This window comes from Maniola jurtina, chromosome 26 (genome assembly GCF_905333055.1).
Source record: "Maniola jurtina chromosome 26, ilManJurt1.1, whole genome shotgun sequence".
Taxonomy (NCBI): Eukaryota; Metazoa; Arthropoda; class Insecta; order Lepidoptera; family Nymphalidae; genus Maniola; species Maniola jurtina.
Window position 1 is genome coordinate 2,068,873 of NC_060054.1, and position 27,991 is coordinate 2,096,863.

Sequence of the window (27,991 nt, forward strand, 5' to 3'; positions counted from 1 at the left end):
GTGCGATTATAAATGTACAGTAACCAGTAGTTTAGTGAAGCACATGAGGACTCACACTGGCTAAGCGCCGCGGCTTTGGCTCGTCAGTAATGCAAGGCCAGCTGTCGCTAAACTGCTAGTTCACTCCGAGCCTCCTGCGCATGAAGCCGGCGCGGCGTGAGTTAGTGTAAGCAAACATGAGTCGCCGCACCGGCCGCGGCCCTACGCCGCCTTTTTGTGTATACTGTTGTATGCCCACGTGATAAAATGGCGGCACCGACGCGGCGCCGGTAGCCACATGTGTTTAATAATTATAATTTGTTAACGCTAACTGACGGTCCGCTCCGACTTCATGTAATCATATTTATTTTGCAAAATTGGATAAATAACAGTTAGTAGTGCAATAGTTATACACGAACACAACCTACTGCCACATACAGTGTGCAAAAATAGTCGCTTTAAATTATTTTGTGTTAAGACTATACCTATTAATTAGTCGATACTAGAGCTAATTTCTTAAACTGGACCCTTTCAAGTAAAGATTTTTATATAGACCTGTGAGGATGATACTGCCATTGTCGCGATTAAAATGCCATAAGCCTACGGTGTCGTATTAGTTTACTGCGAAAAACCAAATTAAATTTGAATTACGCTGCCCGCGTAACCACGTGACCCGTCGCTTGCCCCTTAACTAAATTACATTTTTAAAAAGATAAGTACATTTAGTCACAATTAAAAAAGAATATAAAATAAGAAAATCAATAGTAACGAGTAATAAATAATCAAATACAAATTTTTATTCCTTAAATGTATCAAAGATACCTAAATGGTTGAAAATTCACTGTCATCAAAGTACTCAATTACATATAATATATAATATTAAGTTGGGATATACCTCACTCGTCGCAACTTCAGAGCGAACTAGAAGTTTGGCGCCACCTGCGCTAATGTACAGACAGGAGTGTAGTGAGCTGCCTGAGGACTCACACTGCCAGAAGCCTTTGCCTTGTGAGCTATGAGCAATACAAAATGTGATGCGTTCGAGTTTATCTCGGCTTGGAGGAGTTCTACGAAAACGATTTATATGCCCAATTACTGTGGGAGCAATTCGAATGTAAATTCAATTTTTAACCTGTAAGAATTATATTTAATTTTTCTATTTAGTAATAAAGTATGTGCCTACCTACTATTGCAGTTTCATTTGATCGTCTATAGCATCCTATCATCATAACCATCAACCCATAGCTGGCCCACTACTGAGCACGGGTCTCCTCTCATGAGAAGGGTTTGGCAACAAGCCAAGGTACGGATTGGCAGACTTCATATACGTTTGAGAGCATTATGGCGAACTCTCAGTTTTAGGCATGCGGGTTTCCTCACATGTTTTCCTATCGCGACTTTAAAATTAAACTACGACCCGCCATGGCTTCGCACGGGTGGTCAAAGTATCTACAGATTTTCAGTTAGTTAGTTAGTTCTTGGAACTTTGACAACTTAAATAGGTAGGTTTATATACTTGAGAGGAACATTTCCGCCGCAACTAATTACTAGTATGATAAACATTTAAGGAATCTCAATTTTCGTGATAAAAAACATCCTTTTTCTACAGTCGTCACGGGTAACATTGTAAACGTGTTAAACATTGTAAGTCGAAAACTCAATGCAAAGTCATTAAAAAAATGATCTATTGGGTTTTTGCAGCGATATATTAAATTCAGGTCTTTAGATTATTGTTATTCCTGCATAATTCAATTTTCAAAAACCACATTAATACTTACCACTTGTTGAAAACGTCTACAAGTCTGGTGCGTTAGGGCCGCAGTGCTGCCCCTATACCTACGTTTCACCACACACACCTCCCGCATGCTCGTAGCGCCTATTGGATTGTAAGTGGTAACCTTAATGTAAAAAGTACTCTGTGCCTTATATTATCAGATTTATAAGAACAACAAAATTTAAAATGATTGGTACAATACAAAATTAAACACGTCTTATTATTTTTAGGTTTCCGTACCTCAAGAGGAAAAAGGAACCCTTTGAAGGATCTCATCTTGAACAACTTGACAACATCTCGTCATGAACAATAATAATAATTTAGTACCTATTTTCAATTATTTTCAAAGTAAGATAACTATACGAAGAGGGATATCCTGTGAAAGGGCTATACCTGTACATTCTAAAACAGATTATTATTTATTTTTATACGTTATTGATTTATCGTACAGTGTCGAAAAAAATACCCGAGTACGGAACCCTCAGTACGAGAGTCTGACTCGCACTTGACCGGTTTTTCAATAGTTGTAGGTATCTACTATCTACCATATTAAAATGTTTCGTTCCCAAAGTTACGCAAACTTGTATGGTAACTTTGTTATAAAACAAAAATTCTATTTTCAAAAAAATCTACGGCTTTTTAATCTTTACGTTTGGCTTATGGCCTAAAGCCCCTCTCTAATATAACAATGTTACCCGTTCTGCTTGTACATCAATGTCATATCGAGTCTTCTACATCACAACTCGATTGCGATGACAGCAAGTGTTCCGATCGCAATCACCTCTGATTGGTTGACGCTCGCTCACTATTGGCTACAATGCATTGTTGCAACTAGAATAGCATTAAATAAGCCAATAACAACAATTGTGATCACAGACCAGTAATGATTGTTGTAATGAGTGATGCTGGTTTCGGAATCGAGCTACAGAAGAAAAAACAAAACAAACAGTTCTTCAGTCTTCTGCTTCTCCAGAACACTTCAAAATAGCGAATTCGGTGAATTGAGGCTTGAGACCATCTTGAGAATTTGTAATATTGTGACCTTAGTGTACACTGCTGCTGTCAGTACAAAAGTCTTACAAAAATATTACCTACAATTAATTGCGCCTTTTAGGGAAAATGGCAATGCGGTGCTGTGTGCCCTTCTGCAAAACCACGGCGGAGGTCGTCTCCGAATCCGAGGAGATTACATTTCATTTACGAGTGAGTGTTTCATTATAACCTTTGTTATATAAGTAAGTACAATATACCAAACTATAACCTAGAAACTGATGGCCGTGCTTTGTCGGTAGAGCGGTCACTGACTGAGCCACCTTATAGCCCTGCCTCCCGCCAACCAAGGCTGATCGGAGCACAGGTCACAACTGCACGTCCACAAACCGAGCGAGTCTGTATCCAACTCTAGTGCTCCCCTCCAGGCAGAGCTATTTGCGTTTTGTTTAACTAAGAGTCGCACGTTACGGAAGCTCCGTGTCAAAGTACAGGATGTAATTTCCAGGTTCCCCAGAGAAGTGCATCTCCGTGCTGCTTGGCTCAGAGCCCTCGGCAAACAAGACACTCTCCTGCCAGAGCCTGCTGTGGTCTGCTCGCAGCATTTTCTGAACGATGACATTTATGAAACAGAAAGTGGCTCAAGGCAGATTCATACTGGCGCTGTCCCCTCACCAGTGCTGGTAACTCCTTTATAACGCTCTAAGCTTTTATTTTAAGCTCCAATGCATATTATGTATATTGTATATAGACCCTTTCAAAAGCTAACCCTAATACATATGGTTCACATTTCAAATTCATTATGGAAGGTGGAAATGATTAGGATAGAAATAGAATGAAATATTCTGTTATTTAAAAACCTTCTAAAATTATTTTTGAATTGTCAAATGCATCTGCCACTTACACTATTTTATACAAGTATGTATAGTTACAACACTTTGCACAGGTCTGCATGATATGCCTGGACACTCGCAGCAAGCTGTTTCTGATGAGTAAATACCAGTTGGAAGAAGCATATGAACATTTAGTGGGACATCCTGTAAGTTGTATATTTATATCATTGATAAGGCAGTGTGCAGTCTAAGAGCGGTGTCAACTGCTGGAGCAGTCGAGCAGTGCACGGCCGCTCTAAGTTGGAACTGTATATGAATTAGTTGTGTTTGTTGCAGTTGTGTGGTCAAGGAAAGCTCAAACAAACGCTTTGTGTGCAATGTGCCCAGAGACTGGTGAACTTTAGCGCATTCAGAGACAAGAGCTTGAGAGCGCGCTCCCTGATGATGGAGCTACTTGACAGACATGAAGTGGTGAGGAATGCTTGATGCACTTTATTGTGATATGTAACAGAATGTAAGGGTGCCACCTGTGTCATTGGAGCGTAGTGTTACAATGTGAGCATTCGTCTAGTCAGTGCGCGTCACATGTTTAGCAGACGCCGTAACAGACACGCTCGTTGCGAATGTTACGCTACGATGACATTTCAGGTCAGTCGCCATCTTTAGGTGCTTAGATCTGCCTAAAGGCATGAACTCGTTTCAGATAACTATACGACATGTCAAATTGATAAGCCGCGTAAAATACCAACTACAGTCCGACATTGTCTCGGCGGTGTCGGAGCCCGACTACTGCGATGTGTACATAGCACACTCCGACGCGGACGGAGGGACAGAACTAGACGCGACTGCCGCAACTGACGAAGCAGTTGCAGTCAAACGGGAAGCCGAGCCAGCCGCCGCCCAAACAGAGTTATATCCTTTCAGCCACATGATTCCCAAGCCGGAGTCGTCGGGGGACTGCGAGCAAGCTTCGGGTAAGACAACTAACTTTACACGCGTTTTAGCTCCTATGTTGCGACAGATATCTTAGTTTCTTCCTCGAAAACATAAAACTTCACAATCATGGAACCTAACCTATCTGTCTGTCACAGATGTTTTGTCTTCTATCTGCACATATAAAACAGCACTGTGACCAACTGACTGACTGACGATGCAATGCCTAAGCCAGGTGAGCCAGAGATTTGTTTGGAGGACACCCTCAAGTACCGTTAGGGGTTTACGGAAGGATTGTGAGATATTTCATTAGGATCTTAACATGAATGCTTTAATTTTATGTCATTTATCTTACTTGCATTGCATGCACGAAGGCGCGGGAAAAGCTAGTCAATAGTCATTACGTTTTAGTGGAAAATAATCCGACATTTGGACAAAATATTTCCTAACTAGATGATGCCCGCGCCATCGTGATTTAGGTTTTTAACCCCGTGGGAACTGATTTTACTAGCCTATGATTCCCGGATACGGACATAGGAGTCCGTATCCGGGAAGCACGGATTATCTACCTGATGGGCCGTAAAATGGAAACAGACACACAGACATACTTTTACATTAATAATATTAGCATGGATTAAGTATGACCCGTTTTTTTTGTTTCAGTCGCTCCTTCGGTACTCGCGACCAATCACGGAAACGAAGAACATCCGACTGATACAGACGACGAGTTGGATATATTGTCTTTTGAAAATAATACAAACATTTTTGTATATTCAGGGAAATCCCAGGACCCCTTACTAAAACTGAAGGAATCGTTGGCGAAAATAAGTGATAATATCAATTTGCGAACAGCGAGGCCAAATGTTCTTTTGAAAAACGAACACAATTCCCAGGATATATCCAGTACACAGTTAGGAAACTATACTGACCAGATACAGTATATCTGTGACGTGTGCCAAAAGATATTTCAACGGAAAAGTTCCTTAGTTACTCACATTAGGGCGCACACTTACGCAAACACTTTCTCATGTAAGTTAAGAGAGCGCAAATTCACTCAAAGTAGTACGTCATCGAGCCCCAGGAGGACTCACACTAGCGATAAGCCTTTCGTGTGCAAGTTGTGCAATTATAAATGTACAGAAAATAGTAATTTAGTGAGTCACATGAGGACTCACACTGGCGAAAAGCCTTTCGCTTGTAAGTTATGTAAATACAAATGTACACAAAATGGTAATTTAGTGAGTCACATGAGGACTCACACTGGCGAAAAACCTTTCGCTTGTAAGTTATGTAAATACAAATGTACAGTAAGCAGTCATTTAGTGAAGCACATGAGGATACACACTGGCGAAAAACCTTTCGCTTGTAAGTTGTGTGATTATAAATGTACAGTAAACAATAGTTTAGTGAGTCACATGAGGACTCACACTGGCGAAAAGCCTTTCGTGTGCAAGTTGTGCAATTATAAATGTACAGTAAATAGTCATTTAGTGAAGCACATGAGGATACACACTGGCGAAAAACCTTTCGCTTGTAAGTTATGTAAATACAAATGTACACAAAATGGTAGTTTAGTGAGTCACATGAGGACTCACACTGGCGATAAGCCTTTCGTGTGTAAGTTGTGCAATTATAAATGTTCAGTAAACAGTAATTTAGTGAGTCACATGAGGACTCACACTGGCGATAAGCCTTTTGTGTGTAAGTTGTGCAATTATAAATGTACAGTAAACAGTAGTTTAGTGAGTCACATGAGGACTCACACTGGCGAAAAACCTTTCGCTTGTAAGTTATGTAAATATAAATGTACAGAAAATAGTAATTTAGTGAAGCACATGAGGACTCACACTGGCTAAGCGCCGCGGCTTTGGCTCGTCAGTAATGCAAGGCCAGCTGTCGCTAAACTGCTAGTTCACTCCGAGCCTCCTGCGCATGAAGCCGGCGCGGCGTGAGTTAGTGTAAGCAAACATGAGTCGCCGCACCGGCCGCGGCCCTACGCCGCCGTTTTGTGTATACTGTTGTATTCCCACGTGATAAAATGGCGGCACCGACGCGGCGCCGGTAGCCACATGTGTTTAATAATTATAATTTGTAGCGTTAACAAACTGACGGTCCGCTCCGACTTCATGTAATCATATTTATCCTACCAAAAACATAAATGTGAAAAAGAAGCCAAATTCTCTAAAAAGCGATGGGTTTAAGCTTCGCCGATAAAAGCATTGATATCTAGATAGGTGCCAAGTTATATATAAGGTCTTTGTATAGTTCCTACAAGAATGTACAAGGAGCTTTGATTGCTTTCAAATATTTTTTATGTTATTAAATACATATAACTTGGCAAGTTTGAATATTCAGTTAATCACATTTAACGTTTAATATGAAATATAGTTCAAGCTTAATAATGTACTTGGCAAGTTTTCATCTACATATACATCAATTATTCATGGGGAAAAAACTTGCCAAGTGCATTATTAAGCTTGAACTATGTTTCATATTAAACGTTAAATGTGATTAACTGAATATTCAAACTTGCCAAGTTATATGTATTTAATAACATAAAAAATATTTGAAAGCAATCAAAGCTCCTTGTACATTCTTGTAGGAACTATACAAAGACCTTATATATAACTTGGCACCTATCTAGATATCAATGCTTTTATCGGCGAAGCTTAAACCCATCGCTTTTTAGAGAATTTGGCTTCTTTTTCACATTTATGTTTTTGGTAGGATATCATAAATTTTTGTAAAGTTGATTTCTCTTAATTATTTAAACTAATATACTTATTCCTCAATTCCGAACTTGGCTCCATTTTTACATTTATGTTTTTGGTGGGATATCATAATTTTTTGTACAGTTGACTTTATTTCATGTATTAAAATTATCAAACAAATATTTCTGAATCACAATCTAAGCATATAAATGAAAAGGTGACTGACTGACTGACTGATCTATCAACGCTCAAGTCATACTACTGAATGAGATGGGCTAAAAGGCATACAGTACCCTCAGTATGAGATTTTACTTCTCACCAATTTTGATAGTATTCGAGAGTCGAAACAAAATAGCGTCAAAGTAAAATGGACTTAAAAATTCTTGATTAAAGTCAAAAATTCAGTACCATTGATTTTAATTTCGCAACGTGACCGCTTGGAGCGCTGGCTGTAAATATATGTACAAACTTGAGCATTAATACAAGGTAGTTAAGGGCCATTTTACTTTAACGTTAAAGTGTTTCGACTCTCAAATACTATCAACGTTGGGGATAAGTAAAATCTTATACTAAGGGTACAGGTAGATAATATTATAACGCAGGCATCAGCTCAGAAATAATTTTTGAAAATTCGACCTCTGAGAGGTAAAATAGAGGTTTAAAATTTGTGTAGTTCACATGGGCGAAGTCTCAGACATATCTCTGTCTCTCAGTCACAGAATAAAACTTTGAAACAACATGATGATGGAACAAACCACGAAAAGAACAACATATATCTAAAAGCCCAGAATGACGCCAATGTAACACGACGATTAAAATAAATAGTAGGTAAGCCCTATCACTTGGCTGGATTTATTACGCGATAATACTCAGAATACGGAGTGAAATACAGGCCAAAATCACATGTAAGAGCTGTCAGAGCTTAATGACAGTACTTTTCTATATTTACAAAGTATTCTGTGGGTGGACAGTACTGTGTCAACTGTCAAGTAATAAGATCGCTCGCGACGGGTCGGCTACCTGCTCAAGTCTTTTACGATGGGCTACTACCCCCCGCACCCCGGGCATCTAAACCTTTTGACTGACTAACATATCTAACTGTACATTTCTAATTTCAAAGGCGCTTTAAAAACCGGTCAAGTGCCAGTCAGATTTGCATACGAAGGGTTCCGTACCATCGTACTATGGTACGTACGGTACAATACTATGTACTTTTTAATTTTTTTAATTTTCATAGAGGCTAGCTAGGCTTTTGTTATTTGTTATTATAATGGCAATAGAAATATTACCTATTGCAATTCATGAGAAACGTTGATAGACAGACGTGGATGTGCGAACAGACGGATGGACAGTGAAGGCCTATTACTAATAGGGTGCCGTAGGTACCCTTCGAGTAGGTACGGAACCCTAAAATATGTATGAAATCTATGCTGTCTCCATTTCCCTTCAAAATATTTTTTTTTAAGTGTCCGTACCAAATGGTAAAAAATAATTATGGCTAATAAAGGTTTATGTATGTTTTACAGGAAAAATAAAACCAATGCTCTAGCTAGTATAGTTTCTGATATTAACGATAAACCTGTATAAACAAAGTTAGTTTTGCGGTTAACAAAAGTGATTCTTACCGTTTTACTTCTGTAGTACGGAACCCTCGGTGCGCGAGTCTGACTCTCACTTGGCTGGTTTTTTCTGTACTGTCATGGGAGTGCAACATGTGCACTATTCTGATTCAAATTCTTTTTCAATGGTTTGGCAAATGGTTTTTTATTACCTATAATATGTCTGACTGCTCATTTAAATGGTGTGGTTTCACTTTCAATACGAGTACTACTTACTACCTTTAGGTAGGTACATAACTTTAATCTTCTGAGATAACCCCTTACAAAAACATACAACAGAAATTCAATTCTGTGAATAGTTTGTATTCTTATTATTCTACCTGTCGAAGCCGAGCAAAACTGAGGCAGGTCGTCAGTATATTATAATATTATGAAGTTATAATATTATGTTATTTCCTTTGGAAGTAAATCACCCATCACTACCCATGTTAAAAGCGAATATTTTTTTGTTGGTTTGTCCTTCAATCACGTCGCAATGGAGCAACGGATCGAGTGATATAGGCTACTTTTTGTCCCGGAAAATCAAAGTTCACACGGGATTTTTAAAAATTTAAATCCACGTAGACGAAGTCACGGGCATCAGCTAGTATGTATTATACAACACATACCTGTGATATGGTCTATTATTGTTTGTTTTCAAGTAGGTAGGTACAATATGAAATAACTTTGCCTTCAATACCGATTAATTCATAATTTCTGGATTCGAACCTGCGACCAAAGCACTTATGGCTTTGGTCTAAGGTTAAGGATCTACAAAGATGAGCATAAACAAATGCGTTACTATTCATTGTGAAAGTAGGTAATTACACAGTTTTACAAAGTTAAGTTTTACAAAGTTAAAATGTGCACCTCACCCATACTTGCTGTTCTCTACCAGCTCCACGAATAACTTTGTCGTATAATATATGACATATATTAAAACATAATTTGCTATTTTCTGATTTTTTCCTTTGTTTACACCTAATTACCTATCACTATACCAAATTTCAAGTTTCTAACTCACCTGGAAGTAGGTTAGGTTTTTGATGAGTGAGTGAGTGTTAAAAATGGCACTTTTCAGACCTTGATAACTCAATAACTACAAAAGATTTTGTCATGAAATTTGGTATTCTAAATGTTCAAATGGATCTTAATAGATATGCAAAATCACAAATGTTTAGGTTTAATAGTTTCTGAGTTATGGGGGGGTCAAAAGTGGCTTGAGATGGTTCGTGTAATATACACACTGGCCGTCTGTCGCCGTTCTTATAAGATTCTTATACGAACTTGGCTTCGACACACGACCGTGTGTCTTGATTTTGCAAAATTGGGTAAATAACAGTTAGTAGTGCAATAGTTATACACGAACACAACCTACTGCCACATACAGTGTGCAAAAATAGTCGCTTTGAATTATTTTGTGTTAAGACTATACCTATTAATTAGTCGATACTAGAGCTAATTTCTTAAACTGGACCCTTTCAAGTAAAGATTTTTATATATATTTTTTCGCATCGCGAGCGCACAAGTTAGACGTGTCGCAAATTATTTTTAAATTCTTTATTAGTGCTAACAATCTAATTTCATCTTAATTACAAGTGCCATAATTATAAACTCAAATGTACAGTGCTAGTCAGTTACGCTAATTATGTTCTACGCGTGATCAGTCCACGCATTAGCTAGCTCGTCTCACCCCCGCGAGGAAAGAGGACAGGCTCTGATTTTTCATCCCGCATCCACGCTTGGTAAGAATATAGACGCAGACGCACACGAGGACTAGTAAAAACATGGATCAAGAGCGCTCGCCTACTGGAAGCGGCAATCACATTGAACGCAGTGGTTCTCAACCGAATTTATCGACCATAGGCACTCAAGGCATGCCTTTCTCGGACTTACCTTCAATTACTCTCCGCAATAAACGAAAATATTGCCATGACATTGATGTGAATGATCAGTTAACACAATTACAAAAACAAATGACCGAGATTATGGAATTATTAACTTCATCTATAAAGACACAAAAGGAAAGCTCCACTAAATTAGCAAATGATATTGCAAATATAAAAGACCAAATGTCTGAAATTAAATGTGGTATTGACAAGACAGAGGAAAAATTGATAACTATAACTACAGAACACGATAAAATTAAGGCTGATATAGAAAATATTACTAGTGTTACAAATACAATGGAGACGAAAATAGCTGCCTTGGAGTGTGGTTTGCGGAAATTAAAATCATCACCGAATGAAGTGCTTATGACTGCTGAAGATTCATATGGAGACATATTGGCCGAAATGACAGATCAAAATTTGAGAAAGAAAAACATTATAATAACTGGCATAGCGGAACCACAATCCACTGACTTCAGAGATCGACAGAAAAAAGACAAAGTTGAGGTAATGAACATAATAAAAGTTATTTCAAAAGAAAGCCCTGAACCCATCAAAATCATAAGGATCGGGAAATATAAACCAAATCAAAATCGCCCTATTAAAGCCTGCTTTGAGTCAGAACAAACACCAAAGATTATACTCCGAAATAGAAGTAAATTGAAGCACGACGCAATAGCAATATTTTCGGATCAAACGCCATTTCAACAAATGCGATTTAAAAATCTCAGGGACGAACTGAAGCTTCGGACTGCAAACGGAGAAGACAGCCTAAGAATCAAGTATATCAAAGGCGTACCTAGAATTGTCAGCTCTCTCCCAAAAAACGACATACTATAAATAATCGCAATAAAAAAGATAAAACCACAACATACCAAATTTTAAACAATTATGACGGCCTTATGACTAATAAAAAATCACTAAAATGTCTGTATGCGAACGCGCGGAGCATAGTTAAACCTGGAAAGCTTGATGAACTACGATGTATAGTGGATTCCGTTAAAACTACACTGCATCTTATAATTTTATCAGAAACTTGGATTAAAAGTGATGAAGAGGCCAAAAGACTCCATATACCGGGCTACACTCACTACTATCACTACAGGAAAAATACAATTGGAGGAGGAGTCTCGATTTTCGCTATTAACAAAATGAAACATAATTTAATTGAGGAATTTTCGCAAGACGATAACCACTACTTATGGATACATTTGGAAAAGCTATCCGTGGATGTTGGTGCTATATATAAACCTGGCCGAACAAACGTCAAAAACTTTCTAGACACCCTCTCGATACAACTAAATGGCAAGAAAAGAGCAGTAGTTTTTGGAGACTTTAATTTTGATTTATTGACCCCTGACAACTTAGTAGAAGATTATAAGGATACACTCAAAGAAAACGGTTTCAAGATTATCAACAAGATCAATATTGAACACTGTACTCGTGAAACAACACAAAAGAAAACATTGCTCGACCATGTATCCACTAATCTCAAGGGTCACCAGTTTCACATGGCTGTTATTGAATCCTCGATGTCAGACCATAAACAAATATACTTTGAAATAGATAATTATGAACCGGAACCAAAACTAAAACTTGAATACGAAGCTGTTGATTATAATAAACTCAATGAAATTGCAGGAATTAATTACAACGAGAATACCAACGATAATTATGTACAATTTGAAAACAAATTAATACAAACTATTCAACAATGTAAAGTCAAAAAAACTAAAATACTAAACCCTCCAAAACAGGACTGGGTAAATAAAAGCATAATAAATAAAATAAATCAAAAGAACACACTTTGGAAACAACATAAAAGCAACCCAAAAGATGAAGATATTGAAAAAAAGTTCGTAAAAGAAAGAAAAATAGTTTCAGAGGAAATACAGACTATGAAGAGTAATTACTATTATAAAAAGTTCTCTGAATGTAACAAGAAACCAAAAAAGATGTGGGACCTAATAGATAGCTTAACTAACAATAAGATAAGAGAAGTCTCAATACCAGCTAAACTGAAAAAAGGGGACAAGGAATTAAAAGATGGAAATGAAATTTGCGAATATTTTAATGATTTTTTTTCGACTGTTGGTTTATTGCTAGCGGAGGCTATTCAAACAAAGTACCATAATAACAAAATCTATACCAATGCAACGCCTACCGATAATAATCCTAATTTTGGCCTCAGTAAACTAAATTCTGTAACAACAAAAGAAATCACGGAAATAATAAATAACTTGGACGTGAATACCAGTTCCGGAATTGATTGCATAAATACTAAAGTTATAAAGTCCATTAAAAACTATATAGCTGACGAACTTACTCGGTGCGTAAATACCTGTTTAGAAAATGGTAACTTTCCATCGTCTCTTAAAATAGCCAAAGTGACTCCTATTTATAAATCTGGAACAAAAACAGATCCTAGCAATTATCGACCCATTTCTGTACTCCCGGTATTGTCCAAAATCTTTGAGAAAATTATTTACAATCGGCTAGAATCCTACTTGACCTCTATTGATTATCTATATCCTAAACAATACGGATTTAGATCGAAATCCAATACATTATCTGCTACCGTTGACTTAGTGACTAAAATAAAAAATAATATAGATAGCAAAAAAATTGCCCTAGGCATATTCATAGACCTAAAAAAAGCTTTCGACACGGTTAGCCACAAAATTCTTCTGAACAAATTAAAAGATATAGGTATCACCGATAACGCTCACAAAATTTTTGAATCCTACTTAACTGATTGATTTCAAATAGTAAAGATTGGTGAATACCAAAGCAAACACAATTTAATAACGTATGGAGTTCCTCAGGGCTCCATTCTTGGATCTATATTATTTCTTATCTATATAAACAATATAAGTAAACTGGGGCTTAAAGGAGAACTTTCGCTATATGCCGATGATACCACCTTGTTTTATTATGGAAATAAAATAGAAGACATAATTCAGGATGCCCAAAATGACCTTAACATACTTAATATCTGGTTTCAATGTAATTTGCTTACCCTTAATGTAAACAAAACTCACTATGTAATATTTGCAGCTAAAAACAAAAAAATTAACGACTTTGAACCACTTAAAATAAATAATATTACTATTAGTAGATCAGATTGTGAAAAATATTTGGGATTAACTTTAGATAATAAGCTTACATGGAAACCACATATTAAAAATATTAAAACAAAATTAGTATCTCTTACTGGAGCCATTCGCAGTATTGTACGTTGCTTACCCCATAAAGTTCGTTATTTAATCTACAACTCACTTATAAAGCCACACTTAGACTACCTAATCCAAGTTTGGGGATCAGCAGCTAATACTAATCTTAAAGTACTACAAACGGCACAAAATAAATTGATTAAAGTATTATTTAACTATGATTTTTTAACCTCAACAGAAAAAGTATATAAAGAAACTAAATTAATGAACATAAGTAATACCTACAAATACTACACTTGTATCCTAATCCGAAAATTATTAACAAAAGAAATACACTCAAACATAACCTTTACAATTAAAAATAAATATCCTCAATTACAACGACTAAGAAGTGCCAACAACATAATCTTACGCGCACCACGAACTAACTATGGTAAACGAAATATTACATTTGAAAGTGCTCAATTGTATAATAAACTTCCCAAAAATATTAAAGAGTGCAAAAGTATACACACTTTTAAAAAACTACTAAAAACCCATTTTATGAATAAGCCTTAAACTATAAAAATAACGTAACAAAAATAAGTAATAACTTGTCAAATATAAATAATATTTTTTCATGTCACATCTAGTTCGTTTATGAATCTATGTAATCTACATATATAGTGAGTCAGCTCAGTCAGCTCAGCCGTGGCTCGCGCTGACTATTGGACCTCGCGCATTCGTATGTTTTTTGTTGCGATGGTACTTTAAGAATTAAAGTATAAATCTACCCACTAGTGTAATATTATAATATTATGTATGTATTAGAAGTTAGAAATTGAAATAACATATCTTAATTGTCTACTAACATATCTATAATTATTGTGCGCTCTAAAATGTAATTTTGAACTCTGTAACATAGCCTGTAAGTTTCATTTAAGTGGAAATTCCTTTATGGAACTAATAAAAGTCTTAAACCAGATATAGACCTGTGAGGATGATACTGCCATTGTCGCGATTAAAATGCCAAAAGCCTACGGTGTCGTATTAGTTTACTGCGAAAAACCAAATTAAATTTGAATTACGCTGCCCGCGTAACCACGTGACCCGTCGCTTGCCCCTTAACTAAATTACATTTTTAAAAAGAGAGTTAATTTAGTCACAATTAAAAAAGAATATAAAATAAGAAAATCAATAGTAACGAGTAATAAATAATCAAATACAAATTTTTATTCCTTAAATGTATCAAAGATACCTAAATGGTTGAAAATTCACTGTCATCAAAGTACTCAATTACATATAATATATAATATTAAGTTGGGATATACCTCACTCGTCGCAACTTCAGAGCGAACTAGAAGTTTGGCGCCACCTGCGCTAATGTACAGACAGGAGTGTAGTGAGCCGCCTGAGGACTCACACTGCCAGAAGCCTTTGCCTTGTGAGCTATGAGCAATACAAAATGTGATGCGTTCGAGTTTATCTCGGCTTGGAGGAGTTCTACGAAAACGATTTATATGCCCAATTATTGTGGGAGTAATTCGAATGTAAATTCAATTTTTAACCTGTAAGAATTATATTTAAGTTTTCTATTTAGTAATAAAGTATGTGCCTACCTACTATTGCAGTTTCATTTTAGCGGCTATAGCATCCTATCATCATAACCATCAACCCATAGCTGCTTCACTACTGAGCACGGGTCTCCTCTCATGAGAAGGGTTTGGCAACAAGCCAAGGTACGGATTGGCAGACTTCACACACATTTGAGAGCACTATGGCGAACTTCAGTTTTAGGCATGCGGGTTTCCTCACATGTTAAAATTAAACTACGACCCGCCATGGCTTCGCACGGGTGGTCAAAGTATCTACAGATTTCAGTTAGTGAATCCTTGGAACTTTGACAACTTAAATAGGTAGGTTTATATACTTGAGAGGAACATTTCCGCCGCAACTAATAACTAGTATGATAAACATTTAAGGAATCTCAATTTTCGTGATAAAAAACATCCTTTTTCTACAGTCGTCACGGGTAACATTGTAAACGTGTTAAACATTGTAAGTCGAAAACTCAATGCAAAGTCATTAAAAAAATGATCTATTGGGTTTTTGCAGCGATATATTAAATTCAGGTCTTTAGATTATTGTTATTCCTGCATAATTCAATTTTCAAAAACCACATTAATACTTACCACTTGTTGAAAACGTCTACAAGTCTGGTGCGTCAGGGCCGCAGTGCATCCCCTATACCTACGTTTCACCACACACACCTCCCGCATGCTCGTAGCGCCCATTGGATTGTAAGTGGTAACCTTAATGTAAAAAGTACTCTGTGCCTTATATTATCAGATTTATAAGAACAACAAAATTTAAAATGATTGGTACAATACAAAATTAAACACGTCTTATTATTTTTAGGTTTCCGTACCTCAAGAGGAAAAAGGAACCCTTTGAAGGATCTCATCTTGAACAACTTGACAACATCTCGTCATGAACAATAATAATAATTTAGTACCTATTTTCAATTATTTTCAAAGTAAGATAACTATACGAAGAGGGATATCCTGTGAAAGGGCTATACCTGTACATTCTAAAACAGATTATTATTTATTTTTATACCCGAGAAAAAAATACCCGAGTACGGAACCCTCAGTACGAGAGTCTGACTCGCACTTGACCGGTTTTTCAATAGTTGTAGGTATCTACTATCTACCATATTAAAATGTTTCGTTCCCAAAGTTACGCAAACTTGTATGGTAACTTTGTTATAAAACAAAAATTCTATTTTCAAAAAAATCTACGGCTTTTTAATCTTTACGTTTGGCTTATGGCCTAAAGCCCCTCTCTAATATAACAATGTTACCCGTTCTGCTTGTACATCAATGTCATATCGAGTCTTCTACATCACAACTCGATTGCGATGACAGCAAGTGTGCCGATCGCATTCACCTCTGATTGGTTGACGCTCGCTCACTATTGGCTACAATGCATTGTTGCAACTAGAATAGCATTAAATAAGCCAATAACAACAATTGTGATCACAGACCAGTAATGATTGTTGTAATGAGTGATGCTGGTTTCGGAATCGAGCTACAGAAGAAAAACAAAACAAACAGTTCTTCAGTCTTCTGCTTCTCCAGAACACTTCAAAATAGCGAATTCGGTGAATTGAGGCTTGAGACCATCTTGAGAATTTGTAATATTGTGACCTTAGTGTACACTGCTGCTGTCAGTACAAAAGTCTTACAAAAATATTACCTACAATTAATTGCGCCTTTTAGGGAAAATGGCAATGCGGTGCTGTGTGCCCTTCTGCAAAACCACGGCGGAGGTCGTCTCCGAATCCGAGGAGATTACATTTCACGAGTGAGTGTTTCATTATAACCTTTGTTATATAAGAAAGTACAATATACCAAACTATAACCTAGAAACTGATGGCTGTGCTTTGTCGGTAGAGCGGTCACTGACTGAGCCACCTTATAGCCCTGCCTCCCGCCAACCAAGACTGATCGGAGCACAGGTCACAACTGCGCGTCCACAAACCGAGCGAGTCTGTATCCAACTCTAGTGCTCCCCTCCAGGCAGAGCTATTTGCGTTTTGTTTAACTAAGAGTCGCACGTTACGGAAGCTCCGTGTCAAAGTACAGGATGTAATTTCCAGGTTCCCCAGAGAAGTGCATCTCCGTGCTGCTTGGATCAGAGCCCTCGGCAAACAAGACACTCTCCTGCCAGAGCCTGCTGTGGTCTGCTCGCAGCATTTTCTGAACGACGACATTTATGAAACAGAGAGTGGCTCAAGGCGGATTCGTACTGGTGCTGTCCCCTCACCAGTGCTGGTAACTCCTTTATAACGCTCCAAGCTTTTATTTTAAGCTCAAATGCATATTATATATATATAGAACCTTTCAAAAGCTAACCCTAATACATATGGTTCACATTTCAAATTCATTATGGAAGGTGGAAATGATTAGGATAGAAATAGAATGAAATATTCTGTTATTTAAAAACCTTCTAAAATTACTTTTGAATTGTTAAATGCATCTACCACTTACACTATTTTATACAAGTATGTATAGTTACAACACTTTGCACAGGTCTGCATGATATGCCTGGACACTCGCAGCAAGCTGCTTCTGATGAGTAAATACCAGTTGGAAGAAGCATATGAACATTTAGTGGGACATCCTGTAAGTTGTATATTTATATCATTGATAAGGCAGTGTGCAGTCTAAGAGCGGTGTCAACTGCTGGAGCAGTCGAGCAGTGCACGGCCGCTCTAAGTTGGAACTGTATATGAATTAGTTGTGTTTGTTGCAGTTGTGTGGTCAAGGAAAGCTCAAACAAACGCTTTGTGTGCAATGTGCCCAGAGACTGGTGAACTTTAGCGCATTCAGAGACAAGAGCTTGAGAGCGCGCTCCCTGATGATGGAGCTACTTGACAGACATGAAGTGGTGAGGAATGCTTGATGCACTTTATTGTGATATGTAACAGAATGTAAGGGTGCCACCTGTGTCATTGGAGCGTAGTGTTACAATGTGAGCATTCGTCTAGTCAGTGCGCGTCACATGTTTAGCAGACGCCATAACGGACACGCTCGTTGCGAATGTTACGCTACGATGACATTTCAGGTCAGTCGCCATCTTTAGGTGCTTAGATCTGCCTAAAGGCACGAACTCGTTTCAGATAACTATACGACATGTCAAATTGATAAGCCGCGTAAAATACCAACTACAGTCCGACATTGTCTCGGCGGTGTCGGAGCCCGACTACTGCGATGTGTACATAGCACACTCCGACGCGGACGGACGGACAGAACTAGACGCGACTGCCGCAACTGACGAAGCAGTTGCAGTCAAACGGGAAGCCGAGCCAGCCGCCGCCCAAACAGAGTTATATCCTTTCAGCCACATGATTCCCAAGCCGGAGTCGTCGGGGGACTGCGAGCAAGCTTCGGGTAAGACAACTAACTTTACACGCGTTTTAGCTCCTATGTTGCGACAGATATCTTAGTTTCTTCCTCGAAAACATAAAACTTCACACTCATGGAACCTAACCCATCTGTCTGTCACAGATGTTTTGTCTTCTATCTGCACATATAAAACAGCACTGTGACTGACTGACTGACGATGCAATGCCTAAGCCAGGCGAGCTGGAGATTTGTCTGGAGGACACCCTCAAGTGCCCTTAGGGGTTTACGGAAGGATTTTGGGATATTTCATTAGGATCTTAATATAAATGCGCGCACATTTGTTATTTAATTTTATGTCATTTATCTTACTTGCATTGCATGGACGAAGGCGCGGGGAAAAGCTAGTCAATAGTCATTACGTATTAGTGGAAAATAATCCGACATTTCGACAAAATATTTCCTAACTAGATGGCGCCATCGTTATTTTGCTAGCCTATGTACGCTCCGGGATGCAAATTATCTACTCGATGGGCCGTAACATGGAGACAGACATACTTTCACATCTATACATATAATAAAATTGTAGAAAAGTGGCGTCTGTACAATGGAGATATATAATAAAAAAGAAGCAGGGGTTGTTATTATATTGATGCCGAACCCGAAATTGTAATTTTTTTTTGTCTGTTTGTCTGTGTCTCACGCTAATATCAGAAACGGCTTATTCGATTTAGATACGGTTTTCACTAATATATTGTAGTAAGCTTCACTTAACATTTAGTGTTTATTTCATGTCAATCGGTTCATAAATAAAAAAGTTATGTCAATTAATTCAAAATATGCTGCCCGAAAAGTCACTATTCCACGCGAACGAAGTCGCGGGCACAGCTAGTTAAGAATATTAGTATGGATTATGTATGGCCTGTTGTCTTGTTTCAGTCGCTCCTTCGGTTCTCGCGACCAATCACGGAAACGAAGAACATCCGACTGATACAGACGACGAGTTGGATATATTGTCTTTCGAAAATAATACAAACATTGTTGAATATTCAGGGAAATCCCAGGACCCCTTACTAAAACTGAAGGAATCGTTGGCGAAAATAAGTGATAATATCAATTTGCGAACAGCGAGGCCAAATGTTCTTTTGAAAAACGAACACAATTCCCAGGATATATCCAGTACACAGTTAGGTAACTATACTGACCAGATACAGTATATCTGTGACGTTTGCCAAAAGATATTTCAACGGAAATATTCCTTAGTTACCCACATTAGGGCGCACACTTACGCAAACACTTTCTCATGTAAGTTAAGAGGGCGCAAATTCACTCAAAGCAGTTCGTCATCGAGCCCCAGGAGGACTCACACTGGCGATAAGCCTTTTGTGTGCAAGTTATGTAAATACAAATGTGCACGAAATAGTCATTTAGTGAATCACATGAGGACTCACACTGGCGATAAGCCTTTTGTGTGTAAGTTGTGTGATTATAAATGTACAGTAAACAGTAGTTTAGTGAGTCACATGAGGACTCACACTGGCGATAAGCCTTTCGTGTGTAAGTTGTGCAATTATAAATGTACAGTAAACAGTAGTTTATTGAGTCACATGAGGACTCACACTGGCGAAAAGCCTTTCGCTTGTAAGTTGTGCAATTATAAATGTACAGTAAACAGTAGTTTAGTGAAGCACATGAGGACTCACACTGGCGATAAGCCTTTCGTGTGTAAGTTGTGCAATTATAAATGTACAGTAAACAGTAGTTTAGTGAGTCACATGAGGTCTCACACTGGCGAAAAGCCTTTCGTGTGCAAGTTGTGCAATTATAAATGTACAGTAAACAGTAGTTTAGTGAGTCACATGAGGACTCACACTGGCGAAAAGCCTTTCGTGTGTAAGTTGTGCAATTATAAATGTACAGTAAATAGTCATTTAGTGAAGCACATGAGGTCTCACACTGGCGAAAAGCCTTTCGTGTGTAAGTTGTGTGATTATAAATGTACAGTAAACAGTAGTTTAGTGATTCACATGAGGACTCACACTGGCGAAAAACCTTTTGTGTGTAAGTTGTGCAATTATAAATGTACAGTAAACAGTAGTTTAGTGAGTCACATGAGGTCTCACACTGGCGAAAAGCCTTTCGTGTGTAAGTTGTGTGATTATAAATGTACAGCAAACAGTAATTTAGTGAAGCACATGAGGACTCACACTGGCGAAAAGCCTTTTGTGTGTAAGTTGTGCAATTATAAATGTACAGTAAACAGTAGTTTAGTGAGTCACATGAGGACTCACACTGGCGAAAAGCCTTTCGTTTGTAAGATGTGCAATTATAAATGTGCAGTAAATAGTGATTTAGTGAAGCATATGAGGACTCACACTGGCGAAAAGCCCTTTGCGTGTAATTTGTGCGATTATAAATGTACAGTAAACAGTAATTTAGTGAGTCACATGAGGACTCACACTGGCGAAAAACCTTTCGCTTGTAAGTTATGTAAATATAAATGTACAGAAAACAGTAATTTAGTGAAGCACATGAGGACTCACACTGGCTAAGCGCCGCGGCTTTGGCTCGTCAGTAATGCAAGGCCAGCTGTCGCTAAACTGCTAGTTCACTCCGAGCCTCCTGCGCATGAAGCCGGCGCGGCGTGAGTTAGTGTAAGCAAACATGAGTCGCCGCACCGGCCGCGGCCCTACGCCGCCGTTTTGTGTATACTATTGTATTTCCACGTGATAAAATGGCGGCACCGACGCGGCGCCGGTAGCCACATGTTTAATAATTATAATTTGTTAACGCTAACTGACGGTCCGCTCCGACTTCATGTAATCATATTTATTTTGCAAAATTGGGTAAATAACAGTTAGTAGTGCAATAGTAACTACCACCCGAACACAACCTACTGCCACAGACAGTGTGCAAAAATAGTCGCTTTAAATTATTTTGTGTTAAGACTATACCTATTAATTAGTCGATACTAGAGCTAATTTCTTAAACTGGACCCTTTCAAGTAAAGATTTTTATATAGACCTGTGAGGATGATACTGCCATTGTCGCGATTAAAATGCCATAAGCCTACGGTGTCGTATTAGTTTACTGCGAAAAACCAAATTAAATTTGAATTACGCTGCCCGCGTAACCACGTGACCCGTCGCTTGCCCCTTAACTAAATTACATTTTTAAAAAGATAAGTACATTTAGTCACAATTAAAAAAGAATATAAAATAAGAAAATCAATAGTAACGAGTAATAAATAATCAAATACAAATTTTTATTCCTTAAATGTATCAAAGATACCTAAATGGTTGAAAATTCACTGTCATCAAAGTACTCAATTACATATAATATATAATATTAAGTTGGGATATACCTCACTCGTCGCAACTTCAGAGCGAACTAGAAGTTTGGCGCCACCTGCGCTAATGTACAGACAGGAGTGTAGTGAGCCGCCTGAGGACTCACACTGCCAGAAGCCTTTGCCTTGTGAGCTATGAGCAATACAAAATGTGATGCGTTCGAGTTTATCTCGGCTTGGAGGAGTTCTACGAAAACGATTTATATGCCCAATTACTGTGGGAGCAATTCGAATGTAAATTCAATTTTTAACCTGTAAGAATTATATTTAATTTTTCTATTTAGTAATAAAGTATGTGCCTACCTACTATTGCAGTTTCATTTGATCGTCTATAGCATCCTATCATCATAACCATCAACCCATAGCTGGCCCACTACTGAGCACGGGTCTCCTCTCATGAGAAGGGTTTGGCAACAAGCCAAGGTACGGATTGGCAGACTTCATATACGTTTGAGAGCATTATGGCGAACTCTCAGTTTTAGGCATGCGGGTTTCCTCACATGTTTTCCTATCGCGACTTTAAAATTAAACTACGACCCGCCATGGCTTCGCACGGGTGGTCAAAGTATCTACAGATTTTCAGTTAGTTAGTTAGTTCTTGGAACTTTGACAACTTAAATAGGTAGGTTTATATACTTGAGAGGAACATTTCCGCCGCAACTAATTACTAGTATGATAAACATTTAAGGAATCTCAATTTTCGTGATAAAAAACATCCTTTTTCTACAGTCGTCACGGGTAACATTGTAAACGTGTTAAACATTGTAAGTCAAAAACTCAATGCAAAGTCATTAAAAAAATGATCTATTGGGTTTTTGCAGCGATATATTAAATTCAGGTCTTTAGATTATTGTTATTCCTGCATAATTCAATTTTCAAAAACCACATTAATACTTACCACTTGTTGAAAACGTCTACAAGTCTGGTGCGTCAGCGCCGCAGTGCTGCCCCTATACCTACGTTTCACCCATAGACCTATGATTTTTCGCTTCGCTCACACCACACACACCTCCCGCATGCTCGTAGCGCCTATTGGATTGTAAGTGGTAACCTTAATGTAAAAAGTACTCTGTGCCTTATATTATCAGATTTATAAGAACAACAAAATTTAAAATGATTGGTACAATACAAAATTAAACACGTCTTATTATTTTTAGGTTTCCGTACCTCAAGAGGAAAAAGGAACCCTTTGAAGGATCTCATCTTGAACAACTTGACAACATCTCGTCATGAACAATAATAATAATTTAGTACCTATTTTCAATTATTTTCAAAGTAAGATAACTATACGAAGAGGGATATCCTGTGAAAGGGCTATACCTGTACATTCTAAAACAGATTATTATTTATTTTTATACGTTATTGATTTATCGTACAGTGTCGAAAAAAATACCCGAGTACGGAACCCTCAGTACGAGAGTCTGACTCGCACTTGACCGGTTTTTCAATAGTTGTAGGTATCTACTATCTACCATATTAAAATGTTTCGTTCCCAAAGTTATGCAAACTTGTATGGTAACTTTGTTATAAAACAAAAATTCTATTTTCAAAAAAATCTACGGCTTTTTAATCTTTACGTTTGGCTTATGGCCTAAAGTCCCTCTCTAATATAACAATGTTACCCGTTCTGTTTGTACATCAATGTCATATCGAGTCTTCTACATCACAACTCGATTGCGATGACAGCAAGTGTTCCGATCGCAATCACCTCTGATTGGTTGACGCTCGCTCACTATTGGCTACAATGCATTGTTGCAACTAGAATAGCATTAAATAAGCCAATAACAACAATTGTGATCACAGACCAGTAATGATTGTTGTAATGAGTGATGCTGGTTTCGGAATCGAGCTACAGAAGAAAAAACAAAACAAACAGTTCTTCAGTCTTCTGCTTCTCCAGAACACTTCAAAATAGCGAATTCGGTGAATTGAGGCTTGAGACCATCTTGAGAATTTGTAATATTGTGACCTTAGTGTACACTGCTGCTGTCAGTACAAAAGTCTTACAAAAATATTACCTACAATTAATTGCGCCTTTTAGGGAAAATGGCAATGCGGTGCTGTGTGCCCTTCTGCAAAACCACGGCGGAGGTCGTCTCCGAATCCGAGGAGATTACATTTCACGAGTGAGTGTTTCATTATAACCTTTGTTATATAAGTAAGTACAATATACCAAACTATAACCTAGAAACTGATGGCCGTGCTTTGTCGGTAGAGCGGTCACTGACTGAGCCACCTTATAGCCCTGCCTCCCGCCAACCAAGACTGATCGGAGCACAGGTCACAACTGCACGTCCACAAACCGAGCGAGTCTGTATCCAACTCTATGCTCCCCTCCAGGCAGAGCTATTTGCGTTTTGTTTAACTAAGAGTCGCACGTTACGGAAGCTCCGTGTCAAAGTACAGGATGTAATTTCCAGGTTCCCCAGAGAAGTGCATCTCCGTGCTGCTTGGCTCAGAGCCCTCGGCAAACAAGACACTCTCCTGCCAGAGCCTGCTGTGGTCTGCTCGCAGCATTTTCTGAACGACGACATTTATGAAACAGAGAGTGGCTCAAGGCGGATTCGTACTGGTGCTGTCCCCTCACCAGTGCTGGTAACTCCTTTATAATGCTCTAAGCTTTTATTTTAAGCTCCAATGCATATTATGTATATTGTATATAGACCCTTTCAAAAGCTAACCCTAATACATATGGTTCACATTTCAAATTCATTATGGAAGGTGGAAATGATTAGGATAGAAATAGAATGAAATATTCTGTTATTTAAAAACCTTCTAAAATTACTTTTGAATTGTCAAATGCATCTACCACTTACACTATTTTATACAAGTATGTATAGTTACAACACTTTGCACAGGTCTGCATGATATGCCTGGACACTCGCAGCAAGCTGTTTCTGATGAGTAAATACCAGTTGGAAGAAGCATATGAACATTTAGTGGGACATCCTGTAAGTTGTATATTTATATCATTGATAAGTCAGTGTGCAGTCTAAGAGCGGTGTCAACTGCTGGAGCAGTCGAGCAGTGCACGGCCGCTCTAAGTTGGAACTGTATATGAATTAGTTGTGTTTGTTGCAGTTGTGTGGTCAAGGAAAGCTCAAACAAACGCTTTGTGTGCAATGTGCCCAGAGACTGGTGAACTTTAGCGCATTCAGAGACAAGAGCTTGAGAGCGCGCTCCCTGATGATGGAGCTACTTGACAGACATGAAGTGGTGAGGAATGCTTGATGCACTTTATTGTGATATGTAACAGAATGTAAGGGTGCCACCTGTGTCATTGGAGCGTAGTGTTACAATGTGAGCATTCGTCTAGTCAGTGCGCGTCACATGTTTAGCAGACGCCGTAACGGACACGCTCGTTGCGAATGTTACGCTACGATGACATTTCAGGTCAGTCGCCATCTTTAGGTGCTTAGATCTGCCTAAAGGCATGAACTCGTTTCAGATAACTATACGACATGTCAAATTGATAAGCCGCGTAAAATACCAACTACAGTCCGACATTGTCTCGGCGGTGTCGGAGCCCGACTACTGCGATGTGTACATAGCACACTCCGACGCGGACGGACGGACAGAACTAGACGCGACTGCCGCAACTGACGAAGCAGTTGCAGTCAAACGGGAAGCCGAGCCAGCCGCCGCCCAAACAGAGTTATATCCTTTCAGCCACATGATTCCCAAGCCGGAGTCGTCGGGGGACTGCGAGCAAGCTTCGGGTAAGACAACTAACTTTACACGCGTTTTAGCTCCTATGTTGCGACAGATATCTTAGTTTCTTCCTCGAAAACATAAAACTTCACACTCATGGAACCTAACCCATCTGTCTGTCACAGATGTTTTGTCTTCTATCTGCACATATAAAACAGCACTGTGACTGACTGACTGACTGACGATGCAATGCCTAAGCCAGGTGAGCTGGAGATTTGTTTGGAGGACACCCTCAAGTACCCTTAGGGGTTTACGGAAGGATTGTGAGATATTTCATTAGGATCTTAACATGAATGCTCTAATTTTATGTCATTTATCTTACTTGCATTGCATGCACGAAGGCGCGGGAAAAGCTAGTCAATAGTCATTACGTTTTAGTGAAAAATAATCCGACATTTGGACAAAATATTTCCTAACTAGATGATGCCCGCGCCATCGTGATTTAGGTTTTTAACCCCGTGGGAACTGATTATACTAGCCTATCCTAGCGTTTCCGGGAAGCAAATTATCTACTCGATGGGCCGTAACATGGAGACAGACACACAGACATACTTACACATTAATAATATTAGTATGGATTGGACAGGATAATGTATGGCCTGTTATCTTGTTTCAGTCGCTCCTTCGGTACTCGCGACCAATCACGGAAACGAAGAACATCCGACTGATACAGACGACGAGTTGGATATATTGTCTTTCGAAAATAATACTAACATTGTTGAATATTCAGGGAAATCCCAGGACCCCTTACTAAAACTGAAGGAATCGTTGGCGAAAATAAGTGATAATATCAATTTGCGAACAGCGAGGCCAAATGTTCTTTTGAAAAACGAACACAATTCCCAGGATATATCCAGTACACAGTTAGGAAACTATACTGACCAGATACAGTATATCTGTGACGTGTGCCAAAAGATATTTCAACGGAAAAGTTCCTTAGTTACCCACATTAGGGCGCACACTTACGCAAACACTTTCTCATGTAAGTTAAGGGAGCGCAAATTCACTCAAAGTAGTACGTCATCGAGCCCCAGGAGGACTCACACTGGCGAAAAGCCTTTCGTGTGCAAGTTATGTAAATACAAATGTGCACGAAATAGTCATTTAGTGGATCACATGAGGACTCACACTGGCGAAAAACCTTTCGCTTGTAAGTTATGTAAATACAAATGTACACAAAATAGTCATTTAGTGAGGCACATGAGGACTCACACTGGCGATAAGCCTTTCGTGTGTAAGTTATGTAAATACAAATGTACAGAAAATGGTAGTTTAGTGAGGCACATGAGGTCTCACACTGGTGAAAAACCTTTTGTGTGTAAGTTGTGTGATTATAAATGTACAGTAAACAGTAGTTTAGTGAGTCACATGAGGACTCACACTGGCGATAAGCCTTTCGCTTGTAAGTTATGTAAATATAAATGTACAGAAAATGGTAAGTTAGTTATTCACATGAGGACTCACACTGGCGATAAGCCTTTCGCTTGTAAGTTATGTAAATATAAATGTACAGAAAATGGTAAGTTAGTTATTCACATGAGGTCTCACACTGGCGAAAAGCCTTTCGTGTGTAAGTTGTGCAATTATAAATGTACAGTAAACAGTAATTTAGTGAAGCACATGAGGACTCACACTGGCGAAAAGCCTTTCGTTTGTAAGATGTGCAATTATAAATGTACAGAAAACAGTAGTTTAGTGAGTCACATGAGGACTCACACTGGCGAAAAGCCTTTCGTGTGTAAGTTGTGTGATTATAAATGTACAGTAAACAGTAGTTTAGTGAGTCACATGAGGACTCACACTGGCGATAAGCCTTTCGTGTGTAAGTTGTGCAATTATAAATGTACAGTAAACAGTAGTTTAGTGAAGCACATGAGGACTCACACTGGCGATAAGCCTTTCGCTTGTAAGTTATGTAAATATAAATGTATAGAAAATGGTAAGTTAGTTATTCACATGAGGTCTCACACTGGCGAAAAGCCTTTCGTGTGTAAGTTGTGCAATTATAAATGTACAGTAAACAGTAATTTAGTGAAGCACATGAGGACTCACACTGGCGAAAAGCCTTTCGTTTGTAAGATGTGCAATTATAAATGTACAGAAAACAGTAATTTAGTGAAGCACATGAGGACTCACACTGGCTAAGCGCCGCGGCTTTGGCTGGT

The 27,991-nt window shown here is 38.4% G+C and overlaps 1 protein-coding gene and 1 long non-coding RNA gene across 2 annotated transcripts; both read left to right on the forward strand.

The window, feature by feature from the left end:
* Window positions 1–2,671: 2,671 nt before the first annotated feature.
* On the forward strand, window positions 2,672–3,723 carry LOC123878784. The gene is made up of 3 exons (XR_006798877.1): window positions 2,672–2,956; window positions 3,252–3,426; window positions 3,690–3,723. It is a non-coding gene; the product is annotated as an uncharacterized LOC123878784 (long non-coding RNA).
* A 6-nt stretch (window positions 3,724–3,729) lies between these two features.
* Window positions 3,730–8,769, forward strand: LOC123878280 (zinc finger protein 28 homolog). The gene is made up of 5 exons (XM_045925427.1): window positions 3,730–3,782; window positions 3,913–4,047; window positions 4,280–4,550; window positions 5,173–5,751; window positions 8,747–8,769. Exons 1-5 carry the CDS (start codon window positions 3,732–3,734, stop codon window positions 8,767–8,769), a joined length of 1,059 nt encoding a protein of 352 aa, XP_045781383.1. The 5' UTR covers window positions 3,730–3,731.
* The last annotated feature ends 19,222 nt before the right edge of the window (window positions 8,770–27,991 follow it).